This window comes from Sander vitreus, chromosome 9 (genome assembly GCF_031162955.1).
Source record: "Sander vitreus isolate 19-12246 chromosome 9, sanVit1, whole genome shotgun sequence".
Classification (NCBI taxonomy): domain Eukaryota; kingdom Metazoa; phylum Chordata; class Actinopteri; order Perciformes; family Percidae; genus Sander; species Sander vitreus.
The window spans coordinates 15421728-15439011 of record NC_135863.1 but is presented as its reverse complement, the minus strand read 5'-3'; the positions used below and the strand labels follow the sequence as shown (position 1 = coordinate 15439011).

At 39.8% G+C, this 17284-nt stretch overlaps 1 protein-coding gene across 2 annotated transcripts; it reads right to left on the bottom strand.

The window, feature by feature from the left end:
* Nucleotides 1–432: 432 nt before the first annotated feature.
* On the bottom strand, nucleotides 433–10107 carry LOC144523362 (vitellogenin-like). 2 transcript variants are annotated; one of them, XM_078258876.1, is made up of 34 exons: nucleotides 10064–10107; nucleotides 9192–9360; nucleotides 8852–9103; nucleotides 8606–8767; nucleotides 8368–8516; nucleotides 8132–8282; nucleotides 7878–8035; nucleotides 7000–7165; nucleotides 6793–6918; nucleotides 6479–6697; nucleotides 6174–6391; nucleotides 5984–6081; nucleotides 5770–5894; nucleotides 5581–5682; nucleotides 5343–5462; nucleotides 5068–5245; nucleotides 4675–4768; nucleotides 4400–4585; nucleotides 4157–4298; nucleotides 3866–4076; nucleotides 3500–3774; nucleotides 3347–3424; nucleotides 3212–3260; nucleotides 3033–3082; nucleotides 2715–2921; nucleotides 2476–2618; nucleotides 2255–2390; nucleotides 2047–2170; nucleotides 1773–1953; nucleotides 1600–1694; nucleotides 1376–1470; nucleotides 1028–1193; nucleotides 700–861; nucleotides 433–597 (listed from the first exon to the last, which is right to left on the bottom strand). In XM_078258876.1, the coding sequence occupies exons 1-34, from the start codon at nucleotides 10105–10107 to the stop codon at nucleotides 485–487; spliced, it is 4944 nt and encodes a 1647-aa protein (XP_078115002.1). In that variant the 3' UTR covers nucleotides 433–484. The 2 variants fall into 2 exon arrangements, with proteins under 2 accessions (XP_078115002.1, XP_078115001.1); XM_078258875.1 differs by having other exon boundaries at nucleotides 3033–3107; nucleotides 3216–3260; nucleotides 3347–3774.
* Between the last annotated feature and the right edge of the window lie 7177 nt (nucleotides 10108–17284).

Genomic DNA, 17284 nt, shown 5'->3' with positions numbered 1-17284 from the left:
ATAAGTTGAAATTGACAAATGTATTTGGTCACCACGATTCTTTATTTATCTGTATAGACACTTGTTTTGGATTCAGAAGGGGTTGACTGATTTTTACAATTTTTTTGTTCCTCTGCATACCAAAGAAATACATATGTGAACACCAAAAAATTGATTCCACAATTGTTTTACGATTCAAATGAAAAGGTGCCAATCATCGTCCACGAATGCACATTCTTTAACAATAATGGAATAAACCTCCCAAACTTTTACATTAAAAGAAAAAAGCTAATCAGTGTAGTAGTAGTAGGGTAAACTTTTTTTTTTAGCACACTGATTCTCAGTATGAAAGGACATTGATCATATAGTGCATTTACCCTTTAAATAATGCATCACTGTAGATCTATGACGTCACAATAGTCAAAATAACTTAACAGAAAACTTATTTTGAGATGCAGTTCATTTAAATGGAATTGATGTAAGTGACCAACAGAAGAAAGTGTTATTAAGCACACTGAGCAGTGCAGCTGCAGGCTAGGTGGGCTTCTGTTGTTTTCCTCAGGTCCACGCTGTTATCGTAGATGCTGCGCAGACTCTCTGGGCGATTCAGGGCAGAATCTGCACAATTGAATGGAGCAGAATGATTAGGAAATGTGTTATTTCTCTCCACGTTTTCATATTCTGTCACTTGAACCAGCTGTGATTTGTTTGCAGTCTCACCAGCAGGAAGGCAGTGGAAGCCGACAGTGACAGTGGTGGTTTTCACAGGGAAGCAGCCGGGCAGGCAGCGCAGTACGGGCTCAACAGAGTGGCATTGGGATTCCTGGCCATGGAGATTTACCTGCCTCTCCAGCTGCACAGATTCAAGCTTCATACGACACTCTGTAGGAGAAAGGTGTTGATAAGTGAGTTTCTGATGGATTCAGTGCATCATAACATGTTTAAAATACCTGCTTTAACCATATGCAGTGATCTAACAATTGTGTCACATCACAGTGGAAAAGGATCTTGCTGTAAAAGTAATTACACAATGTCCTTTGTGTCTTACCAGTGCTGTCCCTGCAGCTCGTTGCTGGCAGAACCCAGGAATGAGCGTAGCTGACTGCGTTCTTGGTCAAGCGTCCATTAGGTGTGTGGTATTCTTGTCTGATTTCCCCATCAGCCTTTCCACAGAGTCCACAGGTCTGTCCTCTCATCCAGTCCACAACTTTAACCTGCATTGCAGGATCATATGAGACATTACAGGCTATCCAATATACATTGTGTGTCAAATTTACCAAAAGCCAAAAAATCTTTTCTCAGAGGTCAAAGTTTGAAGCCTGGAATTTGCAAACAAAAACCTTTTATTATCATTTTATACATATTATTAAGTGTCCATAGTGAGTGTTGCATTTACCGCCCATGAGTTCTTGTCAAAAAAGACTTCTTGAAGACCATGGCTGGGAGCGTACACAGAAATGCCTTCATCCTTTGGTCTGATCTGGATTTTAGCTGTAAGCAACAACAACAACAAAAATTAAAAAACATTACGTAATTTTTTTTTAACAACTTCTAAGTATTTGGACCATGATGTGTAGTTTGCAATATTATATTTAAGGGGTGGGAATAATGTGTAAGAACCTGTGGGATGTTGATACGGCAGGTTGTTGATGGGTATTTCCATTCCATTAACCTTGACAATCACGTCAGTGTTCTTCGGGTACAAGTCAATATCACTACAAGTACAGAAATGAAAATGTTATTTTGTGTTGTCAACTTGTAGATTAAAACCACAGTTTATCTCTGACACTCACATATCAGCAATTTTCACATTGATGTGGTTCTGATCAATGTGATCCTTCTTCAGCAGAACCATGAATTTCAGCTCATTGGTGCAATCCTGTGCCAGAACTTGGTAGCAAGACAACGGCATATTGTTCTTGTATCTCCTGTTGTTGAATGTGGTCAGTGTGCCTTTGACGAAGCTACATTCAGCTGTAAAGAATAATAAAAATTTTTTTTTGAATCCTTGGTCCAGAGCCAAAGATGCCTGTCAGTGAATTATTAATCAATAATGTAATTCATTACCTGCACCAGCCTTGGCAAACAAGTAGTGGACGTTATCAGCAATGTCATCGAAGGGGGTGAGACCTTTGATTTCTTCAAGTGGCAGTGCAATTGGAAGACTCAAAGCCACCTTATAGACAGTATGCTGTGGACAGAATAATTCCATTTATTAGACAAACAAAAACAAACATGGCTTTATATTTTGGGATAACTACTGAATTTGTCATACTGTTGGTGTTTTCCAAATGAAGTCAATGGTCCTGTCAGATGTGGCAACTACTGTAAGTGAGAGCTGCTTAGCGGTGTTTTTATCCTTTCCTTGAACCATGCCAGCCATTATGGAAGCAGGAATGACATCATACACCCTGCAAAATAATTTCCAAATATCAGATATTTCATAGTCTATATTGCATATGAGTAGGCTAAAGACATGCGTTTGAAGTTTCATACTTCTTTGCATAGCGTTTAAAGGCCGAAGGCAGGTTGTTCCAGGTCACTCTCACGCGAGCTGCAGGGCTTGGACCAAGAAGACCAGTCTCGGCTGCGATCGTGGTTTGGTACTGCTTGCATTCAGCTCCCCAGGCGATTTTAGCCTATTGAGAGACAGCAGATGTGATGATAAGGCATTTGTTTTTAACAATTGATATTATGTCCTAACATCTATGATTATAAACGGGACAGTGTCTTACTGTGACTTTTGACTTGCTAAGCACAACTCCATCAGCACAGCACTGCCAGTTATTATCGGCAGCCAAGGCAGCCATGATAATCTGAATTCTGGTGGTAGGTTTGTGCAAGTAGACTGCCACTTGGTATCCCATTATCTTTTTGTCAGCTCTGACGGCACGGAAGATGATGGCAACATTAGGAGCAGCTCCATCACCAAGGAATCTTTTCTGTGGGAACAGTCAGGGTTAAATAATGCGAGTAGACCAACAAACCCATCAGTAAAAAGATTTAAAGGATTTATTTATTTATTTTTATTATGTAAGATGACCAAGATTCACCTGTTTGAAGATTGCCTCAAAGCTCGAGGCACTGCTTCTGCTGCTTGAAACTGCAGCTGCTTGAGAAGTGAGAGCCTACAATAATAATATATGGAAGTTTAAAGCCACCATGAAAAAGCTGCAACACAAGTTAACATGCAAACTGAACAATATGTTATTGTTAGAAGCACCATCTAAACGCACCTGCATCTTGTGGTTCTTCTGGAACTTGTGGAGATAAAGCACTCGCTGTTCAGAAGAAATATTTCAGTCAGATTCCATGCTTTCTATGATATGTAGACACATTCATATTTTTCCATGCAAACAATCTTTACCTTTGAAAGACTGGCACTGGAGCTAGAGGAACTTGAGCTTGCAATGAAGAGCGATGCAAGGCTAGATGCAGAGCTGGACTTGCTAACAGATGTGGAAGAGCTGCTGCTGATGCTGCTGCGAAGTCTACGGACTGGAGCAGCTGCATTAATGGCCTTGCTGCTGACATGAGATGAGGAGCTAGAAGAGGAGCTAGAAGAGGAGCTGGAAGAGGAGCTGGAGCTAGGGCTTGAGCGAGTTCTGCTGGAGCTAGAGGAGAAAGATGAGGTGACATTCCTCTGACCAGAAACCAGGATTTTCTTGAGCTTCATTAAGACTGGGCTTCCGTCAACGGTTTCTTTACTCAGGTTGATCTGTTTAATGAGCTTCTCTGCAGCCTTTGGTCCAACTTGCACCTCCATCTCCAGTCTCTCAATGACATCACCTTCAACTGAAAGTATCATCAGATAATGGCATTAATAATTGCTTTGTGAACAATGCTTCTACAAAATGCACAAACGTATTGTGTTATCAATACTTACTTGCTTTGAAGGAAAGAGCAATAGAGTGCTTTCCAGCCAGTTTGTACAGGGCAATGTTCTTGATGTAAGCAGCATTCTCAGTAGCAATCTTGAAACAGCCCTTCAGTCCAACAGCTTTAGCACAGTACTTCTTCTCAAACTGAACTGCTTTGGGTCTTGCAATGAAAATGGGAACTGCCACATCCTGGGGAATGATCTCTGAAGATTGTGACTATGAAAAGAAAAACATTAATTATATTGTAAATGTAAATACTACTGTTGCTATCATCAAATACAATGTTTAAAGCTCACCAAACTATCAGCAGCAGATGAAACAATCTTAGATGTGAGAATCTCCCTTGAGATTGGTTGCAATGCTTTGGCAGGGATGATGGGAGTGATTCTTGCACCAGCAAGGTTCTCAATATTTCTTGCCACAGCAACAGTCTCAACACTGTTGAAAGAACAATAACTTAATCATGTAAGCTCCTACAATAAAAACTCAGAATTTAATATTTTTGAGAGTACAGACTGAGTGAACAGTGTTACGCTTACTAGACAGCTGCAATGTTTTCAGGCACAGAAACAGGCAGAGCTTCAATCTTAAAGTGGCCCTCGTTAATGTCAAGTCTTGCAGCAATTTTGGCTGGCATAATGGAGTTGAGTTTAGCTCTTGATAGCACAGCAGCCTGGAATATGGCGGTGTTTACCCCCATCACAGCAAATATGTTCACAGCAACACTAGAAGGAGAGGACATTTGGATGTCACACTTCATGATATGATATATTTTGTGCTCATTTTTGATTTTAGTGTCAGATGTTCTACATACCTTGGTATGATCTCAGCCTCAAGCTGAATGTCTGTCTTGAGTAGGTGAGCAAGATGGAAGTTTTCTGGCAGAGCTGGTGTTGCGATGGCCCTGACTAAGAAAACAAATAAACCCATGTGTCACCATTTAGCATAACACTTTTAACACTCTTGTTTCCACTATTAGATTATATTGTGCACCATGTACCATCAGTGCTTCAATGTTGTTTTTATGAAAGCCAAGTACACTTGCAATTACAAAGAGTTTTACAAAATTACAAATTGCTGTTTTCAAGTAGGCCTACTTTAAGAGCATATCAGCACCTTTTTTGATAAGCATAAAGTAAACTAGATTAGTGGGATAGGTGGGACCTGTAACAAGCTAAACTGTGGATGCTTTGTAGCTTCTGCTCACCATGAACAGTTGCAGCAGCCACAGCAGCAGTGTACAGACTGAGCTCCATTGGAATACCAGCAGCAGTTGGCAGGATACGCCTTATTTCAGTGACTAGGAGGGGCTTAGCAAAGTGGAAGGAAGCACCAGACAGCAGAGCCTTGATTGCATTCCTACCAACAGAGGGTCCGGTGGTGAGCTGTAAAGAAGAAGTTATCATAACTATTGTGTCTTGCAAAAAAAGTGAATAACAATTTGTTTTGAAATTGGTCTTGAGGTTGACATCTGAATCATACCGCAATGGCCTGGTCAATCAAGACTTTGTCAATGTTAGCAAAGGCAATTTCTTGACCAAAGAATTTGACATAGATGGAGGCCAGAGGTGTGCTGGTGGGCAGAGCCTTCCACTGAGAGAGCTGTGGAAAAAGGAAACACAATCCGAAATCCAATTTACTAGCCTGCTGTAATTTATCATATGCCTTTTGTATGCTATTCTATCCTGGTACTTGCAACTTACTGGTGTTTCATACTTACAGCCTTAATGACACGCTTCATCTTGGTGATCCTGTCAACATTGTCAATGAGTGCAGGGTTTTTCAGAAGAACTTCCTGGAGTCCCTCAGTTCTTACTCCAACCTAGGAAAACCCCAACATGTTAAAAAGGTCATTTTTGAATTCAAATGCTGATTATATAGAGGGCAGGTGTTTTCTTATCCTTTTTACCTCCAGAACATCAGCAGCAGCTCCAGCAAGGAAGGCACTTGCCTTAGCCACAATAGATCTGGGCAGAATGGAGGCAGCATCATTGATGTAGTAAGCGCTGGCAGCAGCACCAAACATCATAGGATCTGAAAGAGTTTGACGAGATGCAGTTAGTTGATCTTCCAGATAAAGAAAAACGCGAGGTAACGCAAACCAGATGTGACATTGGCATTACGGTTATAGATGTCCATGTGGATGGCTTTGCTGAAACGGAAGCTCAATCTGTCCAGACTTGGGCTCAACATTTTGACAGCGATGTTGCAAGCTGCAGCACTGCAAGAAAAATTGTAAAAAAAGGCTGAGTTAGCAGAATTCAGTTCACAGAGATGGACTGATGATGATTAGGGATCAGAGAGTGCTCTTACACTGAGGCATAGATAGGGGCGGTGCTCCTGGTCAAGGACTTCATGTGAGAATAAGTGAAGCTTGCTACCTGCAGATTCTGCTCTGTCGTCACAATGTTAGCAAGAGTTATAACCAAACCCATTGGAGGCCTTGTCTCAAACAGCACAATGCATGCAAGCATACGAAGCTCTGGGTGAAGAGCCTTGTCCATATAGAGCTGAAGAGCCCATTCCTGGATCTGATTTACAAGAGAAAGCAAACTCAGTATAAACTTATATGTAAAAACTAGAATAGTTTGAAATGCTCTTTAGTGTTGAGAATTCACCATTCTTGGCTCCTTCTTAGCAATGCTCCTCAAGGCCATGATGGCTTCAGCATGGACTCTCATGGGTAGAGATGCAGCTGCAGTGCCATGTATGGGCAGGATCTTTGTGATCGGTTTAAGGCTAGTAGGATGGCCAGCGTTACCCAAAACCTTAAGGAGCAGGATGATGTCCTCGGTCTTACCTTTAGCGACAGCCTCTGCAAGGAGGGCTTGGATGGGCTGTTGGGGGAAAATGAGGGATTAAGATCTCCTTTTCTCATCCAGAAATGTGCAGAAGATTTTGAAGTAATATGAAAAGCACAATGTTATATTACCTTTATTAATTCAGCAGGACAGACCGCTATCTCAACACAGTATTTTGAAATCATGGTACCGAAGCCAAGGAGAACAATCTCACGCAGAATTGGGTTTTCCACTATCTTGTTGTTGAATGCCAGGGCCTATAAGAGAGCAACAATCAGAAATCTTTCATACCCCCATTTGTATTACCGACAAAGTAACTTGCTTTGTGGTTTACCCACCTCAACCAGATTGATGGCCTCAGTGTTTGCGGTCACCATGTGAACAGATGCAATCAAAGCCTGAGCAGCTTCAGCTACAGCAAGGTCATCAGCTAGGAATTTCTCCTTGATGAATTTCAGAGCAACAGGAGTTCCAATGGCCGGAATGGCATCCACAATCCACTGTCTGGAAGATGAAAATTGTGTGAGTGAACCTGTATACATATTTTATTTTTATTTATTTTTTATTTTACCAGGGAAAAGAATCACATTGAGATTACAATCTCTTCTACAAGTGAGCCCTGGCCAAGAAGGCAGCACATAAAGGATACACTTTAACAGACAACAAATAACAGACAAACAGGGATGGACTGCAAAAATAAATAAGAAATAAAAACAGAACATATTTTAAAAACAAGCGCAGACATGTTGATATATTTGATTTAAGTAGGACTTGAATTCAGTATGTGAAATAAAAACCTGCAGTTTTAGCTGATTTTGCAAGTCATTCCATGAAGTTGGAGCACTGTAGCTAAAAGCAGTTTTGCCAAACTCTGTTTTAGTTTGTGGAACATCATACAGTATGTACCTACTTGATCTTAGATTGTATTCAGATCTACTAGGTGTTAAAAGTGTATTTAAATATGAAGGAGTGTGTCCAGTTATTGATTTGTACACAAAGGTCAACCAATGTTTGAACCTTCTTGTGTTGAGTGAGGGCCAACCTACCATTTCATATAATACACAGTGATGGGTAGAGTGCTTTGCATGCGTTATAAATCTCAGTGCTGAATGATACACAGAATCCAATGATTTCAACAGGGTCTTTGTGAAGTGTCTGTAGAACACAACATCTCCGTGTTTTCTTATCTTATTCAAATGTTCAAAAACTTAGTTACCTGTAGACAGGTTTGGTTTTGTATTGGCTCCAAACCATTTCCATGTCTTCAAAGTGGGCTACACGGAGAAGCTGAATGAGTTCAAAAAACTTTATAGGGGCATCCTCATGGACTCTCTCCATATTGTGGGCAACCAGATGATTCAGAACCTCCACAATCTAAGAACGCAGAATTGAAGGGAAAGTCATTTAACATAGGAGAGATTTACATATTTCCTGACCTTACTGATAATTTAAAGCAATCTAAGACAATACCTGGGCCTGTACATTGGTGATCTTCATGAGCTGAATGGGTGTCTGAAGAAGCTCAGTGGAAAATTCGTACTTAAGAGATCCACGGTTAACATACTGAGTCTTGATGGGTACAATGGGAGCACTCTGAATCTCAAGGAACACCAACGATTGCCTTAAAAGAAATGTGAAAGGTTAATACAGCTCCATTAAATCTAAACACTTGCATTATTACATTCTGAGTGTATATATTGACATACTTGGTCTCCATCTGAGCAGCTCCATTCATCTCAGTGAAAGGTGAGAACTGGATCAGCTCATTGACAGCTGCCTCCAAGAGCATGATGCCGTTAGCAACTGGCTTTAAGATGTAGTTGTATGCTGTAGTTCCTCTCAGGTTTTTTGAATCCTTTGAAAACGAACCACATAGTTCCTTAGTCATGCAACATTTTCTACTTCCTTAGATGTATGCATGACAAAACATGTGTTTGAACCTACCTGCTGGCACTCTGCACATTTCTCAGTGTATGCCAACCCAATGTCCTTCATGATCTTCTCCTGACAGTGGTTTAGATCCCGGGTCTTTGTTAAAATGATGCGTTCAGCCTTTTCGTCTTCACTGATGGCATAGATGGTCTTGCACACACCCTGAGCGCCGTCCTAATGAGAAAAGTATATGTTTACTAGGGAGATTCAACTTCCTGTTATGTATTCATAATCAGTACTGAAGGATCTTTGACAAACCTCCTGCATTTCATAGACATTCTGTGTCTTCTTGATGTTGAGCTGAAGGACATTCAGGATACCTCTGTAGACGTTCAGCACCATTGTTGAGATTCCCTCAGGGGCGAACATTTTTCCAACAACACCATTGGCATACTCAAACTTGATGGGTGTCGAGAGCTGAGCAGCCATGGCTGAAGTCAGCTTGGTTGCTGGTATAAAAGGAGCCTTAGGCCAGATGCCACTGTACTCATAGAGCTCAGGTTCCGCAAGCTAGAGTGTAAAAAGTAAGATTAATTACATGGCAGTTTGCATTTTAAAAGTGAGAAGATTGTTGCTTGCACCTGCTTTTGATATTTACCTTCAGCAGGTATATATTTTGGGCTGCAGCACTGATGAGAACTTTGCTGCTGACTTTGAGTCCGGCTCTTGCCAAACCTTCCTCCGGCAGACCGCTCAAGAGCAGTGCCTCATACTTGTATACATAAGTCTTACCAGTAGCAAAGTCAGGAACTGTAAGAACAATTTCACTCAGTGAGATGTATTCTACCTCATCCCCAAAGCTATTTGAGTTATAAATGACATCATATTAACCATAAATCATAACATAAACTGTATTTTACCAGAATAATTAACCTTCATGTAACTTTAGCTGTGTGGTAAATGTTGCAATGCATTGTCTAATTATTTATTGGTTTCCATATATTGTTTTGAAAAACTTACCAAAGTAATGATGTTGACCAGCTGAAATGACATAAAAAAAAAAAAAGAATAATCCATAAATGGACAGTATCCAGTGTACAACATACAGCTATGGTTACTCCAATACTGATCTTTTTTGATCTCTTATTCCTCATAGCAATTAAAAGACTTCTTGTCTTCTCTGTTTTTATCACTTCAAATAACTTCAAATATAGAATGTATTGAAGTATAATAAATTGGATAACTTTTAAAATGTATATATAAAATAAAAAAATTAAAACAGTAATTTTGAACTGAAAGTGAAAGTCATAAAAATACGTTAGTAACTGTCTTTTCTGCACAACTGTATGAGGTGTTAGCTAGTGTGCTGCTAAACCTTAAACTTTAAGCTCTTTATTAAAAATTATCATTTCAAATGCATCATTTAAGACATCCAAATAAGTTTTTTTTTTTGTTATTTGCATTTTCTGATTAAAAAAAAACCCTGCATTTTTTAAAAGTCAAACCTTCACAAAAACAGAGAGCATATACTCACCCACAAAGGCCAGAGTCAGGGCAAGCACAACTACTCTCATGGCTGATGGGGATGTGAAAGTCCTACAGTCACTGGCCGCCTTTTAAAGGGTAATGTCAAACAAGGATGTCATGAAGGTATGATATGAACCCTGGAATGTTTGATCAATACAACCTATTAGATTGGTTTAGCTTTTAAATTCAAACAATGTTGGTTTTGGGTTTGGGAGGGCAAAGGGGTGTGTATCAGTGGATGGAAAGTTAGGGTCACATAACCTTGTTCTCTTCAGAAACAAGTCAAGTAAGTAAGTTAAGTATTATGTTTCTAAATATTTGCTGTCTCACAATTCATTTTGTAATACAATAGAAGATGATCCTTTTTTTCCTATAATGATCCTTACTTTGTTTAAAAATATTACATTTTTCTTTTGCTTATATTTGCAAATATGTTGTCATTACTTTACATATAAAAGAAGAAAGAGAAACATTTTATCAAAAGAAACATTGTTTTTAGAGTTAAACTGAGTACAGTTTTTTTCAACAATTTAAAAGAAATATATGGTTTTATTTGAATCAAGGGTTATATGACCCTGAAAATAGATGAGATCTTTATTTAACTTAAAAGAAACGTGATTCAGTTAATTTCTGTCCAGCTCCATATTCATATAAAATCTACTGTAGGTGTTAGCTTGGATCATTTTTGTCTTTCCATATTCACAAGTGCTATTAATTCATTTTATAAATGCTGGTGAATGTCTGTGGCATCTCTTATCATATTGTTGAAATGCAGTTTCAAAGTTCACACAAGAGGGCACCATGACTGTTTGCTCACTTTATTTGTTGTGGGCAGGGTGACCAATGATGTCATGACATTTGAGCAGATCTGTGTCCCTTGTGCTCAACAGTGTTGCAACTGTGAAATGGAAGTGTTATTACCATGTAAACAGAAACTGTTAACTTTACTGTTAACTTAAAATTTAGTGTGGCTCTGTCTACTTCTTGAAAATGCCCACTTAACCTATAGAGTCCAAGCATACATGTAGTTGTTATAATTGTTTCAATAAAACACACTTCAACTTAAAAAAAAGTAAACAAACAAGATCCATGTTCTTTGTTTTAACTGTTTACAATGTTCACAATGAAACAACAGTAAAGAGTTATTTATCATTAGCAAATTTAATAATATAGAATATTAATTATTGACAACCTGTGAAGCAACTCATGATTTATTGTATTTCCAAAACAGTCTAATTAATGTATAACTTATTGTCTAGAAGACATCAAATTGCACATTTATAAAAGAAATAAATCATGTTGCCGTGGATGTATTTCTATAGATCTATAATAACTTTTTTAAATATAAAAGCAATTAGCCCTTATAATGGCATTAATGTAAATTTATAGTATTTCCCACTGCAGATCTGGACACTAAGGGTTTGCCTTTAACTGACAGCATTTTCAACCTATAGTGACCGATTAGGCTGAGTTATTTATTTCTTGACTTTCTGTGACATCTAAAACCGTGTGAACCTAAAAATGCAAAGGATAAGATCCCAGCTATTGCCGTGTAACCAGTGGGTGTTGATGTGTGGGTGTTGGATGGCAGGCTGATGTCTGTTCCTCAATCTTCTCAAAGCTGTTCAGCGTAATTTTATTTATTGCCACTGGTACATGATACAAACGAATAATCACTGATTAATTGCATTCTTAAAGCCTCTGAACACTAGTGATTGTCAAATGAAGTGTGAACCACTGTCTTTACTTTCTGAGCTCACTAGATGGCGGTCTCTGTTCAACAAAGGGTTGAAAACACACTGAATTGCTATTCCTTTAACCTTTCTCTTTGAACAGAGAGCGCCATCTAGTGAGCTCAGATAATAAAGACAGTGGTTCGCGAAGCTTCATTTGACCATCACCCACACAGGTGATATAAGTTATTCTGGTTAATTAGACATCTGCTCAGGCTGAAAGTGGGCCGGAGGAGCTTAGATGGGAATTTATTAGGTCAAAAATCTTTTCTACCAATAGCAATGATAAAGCTGTCATTTGCCATGCACTAACAGATGCAACAAAGCTAAAAAGAGGCTCAGGAAGATGTCAATCAATCAGTCTATACACACCCACACTATCACGCTCACAGAGGCAGTGGACCCTCAATACACGACTCCGGTAAGTGGAATTCCAAAATTTTTATTTGGAACACAAACAAAACTCACGGGCAACAGTTTCCAAATCGACAGGCAAGGGGAAGTCCAAAAACAGGCTAAGGTTAAAAAACACAGGGAATAAGAAAAACAGGAACACAAGGAATACTGGAAATGCTCAAAAGCTGACACAATGGAACAGAAGATCCCGCATAGAGGTGCTGACAAAGTCTCAGGGGCACCGGACACCGGCATAGTCTCTCTAATAGCACATTTATATAACAATTTGGACCATGTGCAGTTTTTGATAAACAACTGAAATTACATTTGTGTGACACACACAAATCACACCATTACAAAAAAAATCATAATATTAATCACTTATTTTCTAGTAAATCTTAAAAATATAATCGATTCCCATCTGGTTCAGGTTTGGCACTCAGTGGAAAAGTGCTGCAATTCTTCCTGCAGATGGCATCTTTATTCCCCTACTTGTAGAACAAATATTTGTTGATGGGGGAAGGGCGATCACCCTCTCCCAGTGGGAAAAGGGGGACATTGACTTTTTAGGAGTTTTTGATGGATCTCAAGAACAATTTTAATCTGCCAGGCCCATCCTTATTATTATTATTAATAATAATATTAATATGTATATGTATGTTCCTCTCTACGTTTTGTTACCTGTAATCTGTTGCTGTTGTGTTATATTGTTTATGTTTAATAAAAACATTTGATCACAAAAAATCATGCGTTCCAAACCTAAACCTGAACCATGGTTTAATCAAAAAGCTTTTAGCTGTTAGACGAGAATGCAGGAGAGCTGAACGCAAGTGGGAAAAAGACAAATTGCAGGTGTCTTTTGACATTTTAAAGGACAGCTGGTGCAGATATAAAAAAATTGTTAAAGTGAAAAAGACAACATATTTTTCTTATTATTTTAAATAATTGTCACAAACCTTGTGTTCTTTTTAATACTATAAATTATTCTTAATACCCCCAAGTCCTGATGTATCGTCAGAAACTTCTCTCATATGTCACTATCACACATCATCTCTGCTGTTTTAAACCAGTTTGAGACAGTGTCTCTTTTAAAATAAATGTCATATGCAACCTGTTTTTTAAAGCTCTTCACAGCAGCTGCATCTGCACTTTTAAAGGTTTAATGATCTTTTATTAGCTACTGATTCTGCCATTCTTATGCTTTTAGATCTCTGAGCTGCTTTCAACACAATAGACCATAATATCCTTATCTCTCACCTTGAGCACTGTGTTGGCATTAAAAGTACTGTTCTGGAATGGTTCAGATCTTACTTGTCTTTTCTGTCAGCCTTGGTGGCTCTGCATCCTCCTTACTGCCTCTCTCTTGTGGAGTTCCTCAGGGTTCTATTCTTGGGCCAATCCTCTTTCCCCTTTATATGCTCCGCTAAGGGTCAGTTTATCTGTGTTTTAAGCACCCAGTGTCTCCTTCCAGGCAGCGCTACCTGGAAGGCACTAGGATTAGGAAATGGTTAGGGTTAGGTGCCTTGAAGTCAACGGTCGCAGCACTGCCAGGAAGGAGACGTTGGGGGCTTAAAACACCATCGAGCTAAGGGTCCATCCTCAGAATTTATGGCATCTCGTTCCACTGTAACTGAAACGAAAAGATGCTAACTCTTAAAGCCAATGTTGAGTTGTGTCAAGGACATTAAAGCTTGGATGGCATTACATTTTTAAGCTTTACTGAAAGCAAAACTGAAGTCCTGATATTTGAACCACGTGGTACCTGGCTGGACCTGTGTTCCCTGGAACCACTGTTAAATATATGGGTGAGGTAATGGACATGGGTGTGGTAATGATTTTAAATTGGCCAAGCAGCCCTTTTTTAAGCCCTTTTTTATCTTTTAGTCATGCTTGCAGTTGGTCCAGAACGCTGCAGCTCATCTTTTATAAAACAAGCAGACGAGACCACAATTGATCGGGGGTAAAACCGCTCTTCGGTGGCTGTTCCATTGTTTTCCAATGGGGAGAGTGGTGCCGTCCGACTAGGCGGAGCGCTACCATTGGTGTAGCGTACCACTCACAGTTCAAATTATTTCAACTTTACCTCTGCTGCTGACCTTTTAAGGCCCAAGCAATTCAAGAAGCAATCATGACGTATACTTGCACTTTGCCCCTCTGCCCTTGCGGTTTTACTCCAGATCATGTGTAGGCGGCTTTACAGTTACTGTTAGCCCCCAAACTCTGGAATGAGTTACCTCTGCCTTTTACTGTAGGCTGGCCCCTACACTGCATGCATTAAATCCTGTCTTAAAACTCAGGCTTTTAACACACTAGTTGCCTCTCTTTATTATTGTCATTTTGTCTGGTCTTATCTGGGGCCCGTTTCAGAAAGCAGGTTTAGTGAAAACTCTGAGTTTGTTAACCATGAGATGAGGGAAACTCTGAGTTTTCTGTTTCAGAAAGGGAGGTTAATCAAACCTGAGAGAGAGGGTTAACTCCAGCCCGTTTCAGAAATAGAGGTAACTTAACCGCAGAGTCAATTACTATGGTAACTGAGTCTGTGAACCTAATCTGGTCGGGAGCAGGTTTTCTTCAATAAATCTTGAGTTTCTCTCAGTCTCCTCCCTCTGACACGGCGCTCTTTCATTTCCTCATTCAGAAGCTGTATTACTTCGCAGGGAGTTAAACATATGTCGGGAGATGATATTGAGGCCCCGACTATATATGCATTTTCATTTCCAGATAACTACCTATTTGAGCGGTATCGTTTTTCTTCCCAGTCTATCAGTTATGTAGCCTACATAACCTTATCTCCTCCGTCCCAGCACATTCTGTGTCACATAATGTTTTTTTGCAAATGGCAGTTTTCTTTAAAACATTGGTGATGCGGGGCATATTAGTAAGGCCACTGCAAAGTGCTGTCAGAAGAATGTGACTCGCTCTGAAATGTTTTTTAAACATTTTTGTAGTGTTCCCTGGACACAAGAACCATTAAAAAGGAGTTCCACAGTATTGCAGGTGAATGATGTAAACCCTTTGAAATAAAAGATTATGAATTATAATTCTGTTAATGATGGTGCTGCAGCCTGAATGGGATTAGTAGGCCTAGTACTTCTTCGCCTGCAGGATTGCTCCTAAATGAAATAGATTATCCATCTATAAATTGCAGGAACGTCTGTCTGTCTGTGTGTTACACGCGTATCTCTCGAACTGTTAGTCCGATGGATTTCAAACTTGACAGGTGTCCTACTACAGGCACGAGTAAGTGCAGTGCCAAGTTTGACATTGTTTGGATTAGAAATGCAAAAGATATCGTCGGTAAAAGAAGCACACATTGGCTTTTGCTGCTCTAGCCACTGGCCACTCCCCCTCTCCCATTGCACACTGCGCAGGACCAGAGACAGAGAAGGTCGAAGAAAGCAGCAGAGCTTTGGCAACTAAAATGTCAAATACACCTCAAACCCACAAAAATGTGCAAAGTAGCACTACTTTGGACTGTCTTTGACTTTGAATAAACAAACGACAATTCCCAAATTTAAGGACGTTAAGGGTCTTTGACTCTTTTCCTGCTATTGTATTAAATTGCTGTGAGCAGGCAGAACATAGTAATCTCAGAGATTATTCCTTCACAGCGCTGTGCAATGCGAGAAAATCTCAGAATTGAACCGGGCAGACACAGCAGTTTTAATTAGACTCACCCTGGGTCGGGTTAATTAAGTCTACTGCTAACTTACAACACTAATAACATTACCATCGCCAAAATACCCCCGTGAATCAAATCCATACTTCACCGTTAACCGTCAAGCCACTAAACCTAGGTTTAACACATCAGCAGAGGGGTTAATATCCATACAGCTGTATGGAATTTAACACATCAGCAGAGGTGTGACACGAGACCAACACCGTCTCTCTCTCTCTCTCTCTCTCTCGCTCTCTCTGCACGCACACACACACACACACACACACACACACACACACACACACACACACACACACACACACACACACACACACACACACACAAACAGTCCATTTGTGGTGGTTGATGAACGCAAATATGTGCTGATTAGCTCTCATAACGGGCCGGGTGGGTAGCGCACTGCCATGAGTCCATGACGCTAATGTCTGATTACTCCACATTGTCATTGTGATATTTTGTGATTAGCCTACATTCTGAATCTGCCCCGTTCTCTGTCAGGTAAATACAGTAGTAGGTGGGCCTACAATGTCTTCCTCTGATGTAGCCCACACTGTAAGTCAGTAGTAGGCTATACAGTGGAGTACGTGGTTTGGGGTCCTTCTGTAAGTAATTTTGAGGTACAATTTGGTTTTGAAGAATTCTTCAAGCAGCAATACCACAAGCCAAGCAATCACCCGTTCCAAACAGGCACATTTTCAATGGGCTCTCTACTAGTAGGTTAAATACCATTTCACCAGTAATGTTATACTTTGATTAAATATGATATTAATACACTATATTGGAACTCACGCATTTACTCTAGCAGCAATTTTCTCCCATGCAAATTCTCTCTCTTTTGCAGCAACCGCTGTGTTGCTTTTTTAACGAAATAGATGTTCAAACTCGCTGTATGTACGCATGAGTATTTTCGCCGGCGTTTGTTTGTGCTTGTTACCATGGTGAATCGTAGTATCATGGCTCCATTCATGCTGCCTTTTTATTGTGGTGCACGCGCTTAACTCTGAGTCAACCTACTCTGAGTTGATTGAACCAACTCAAATCAGCTGTTCTGGAACCGAAAACTCAGAGTTTCCCATCTCAGGGTAAATCAACTCAGAGATCAGGGTTAGACTCAGAGTTTATTAAATTTCCTTCCTGAAACGGGCCCCTGGTCTTTGTGTTTTTACTACCAGAAACTGAATTTGAATAATTTATGTTTGAATTTGTATTGCAGTTGGTCCCGTCCAGAGCAACGGGATCTGTTGGTCCATTTCTTTAACTGTCTAGCTAACCGTCTAACTCGTCCAGTGTTTTAAAATGCAGCGCGGAAGTGAAGGCAAAACATTTTCAATGACGCAAGCACGCAATGACGTGCACTTGCTAGCCTGTTCCATTTACGTGTTCTCCAAATGCTAAGGAGGAGCCTGGCCTAGCCTC

What these genes read in the sequence shown, in the direction of transcription:
- LOC144523362 (XM_078258875.1), bottom strand. Translation starts at nt 10,107, where the DNA reads ATGAGAGTAGTTGTGCTTGCCCTGACTCTGGCCTTTGTGGGTGA. An exon ending in GTCCTGCTGAATTAATAAAG is followed by an intron (nt 6,698 to 6,792) that starts GTAATATAACAT and finishes TTCCCCCAACAG; the next exon opens with CCCATCCAAGCCCTCCTTGC. An exon ending in GAAAACATTGCAGCTGTCTA is followed by an intron (nt 4,299 to 4,399) that starts GTAAGCGTAACA and finishes TTCTTTCAACAG; the next exon opens with TGTTGAGACTGTTGCTGTGG.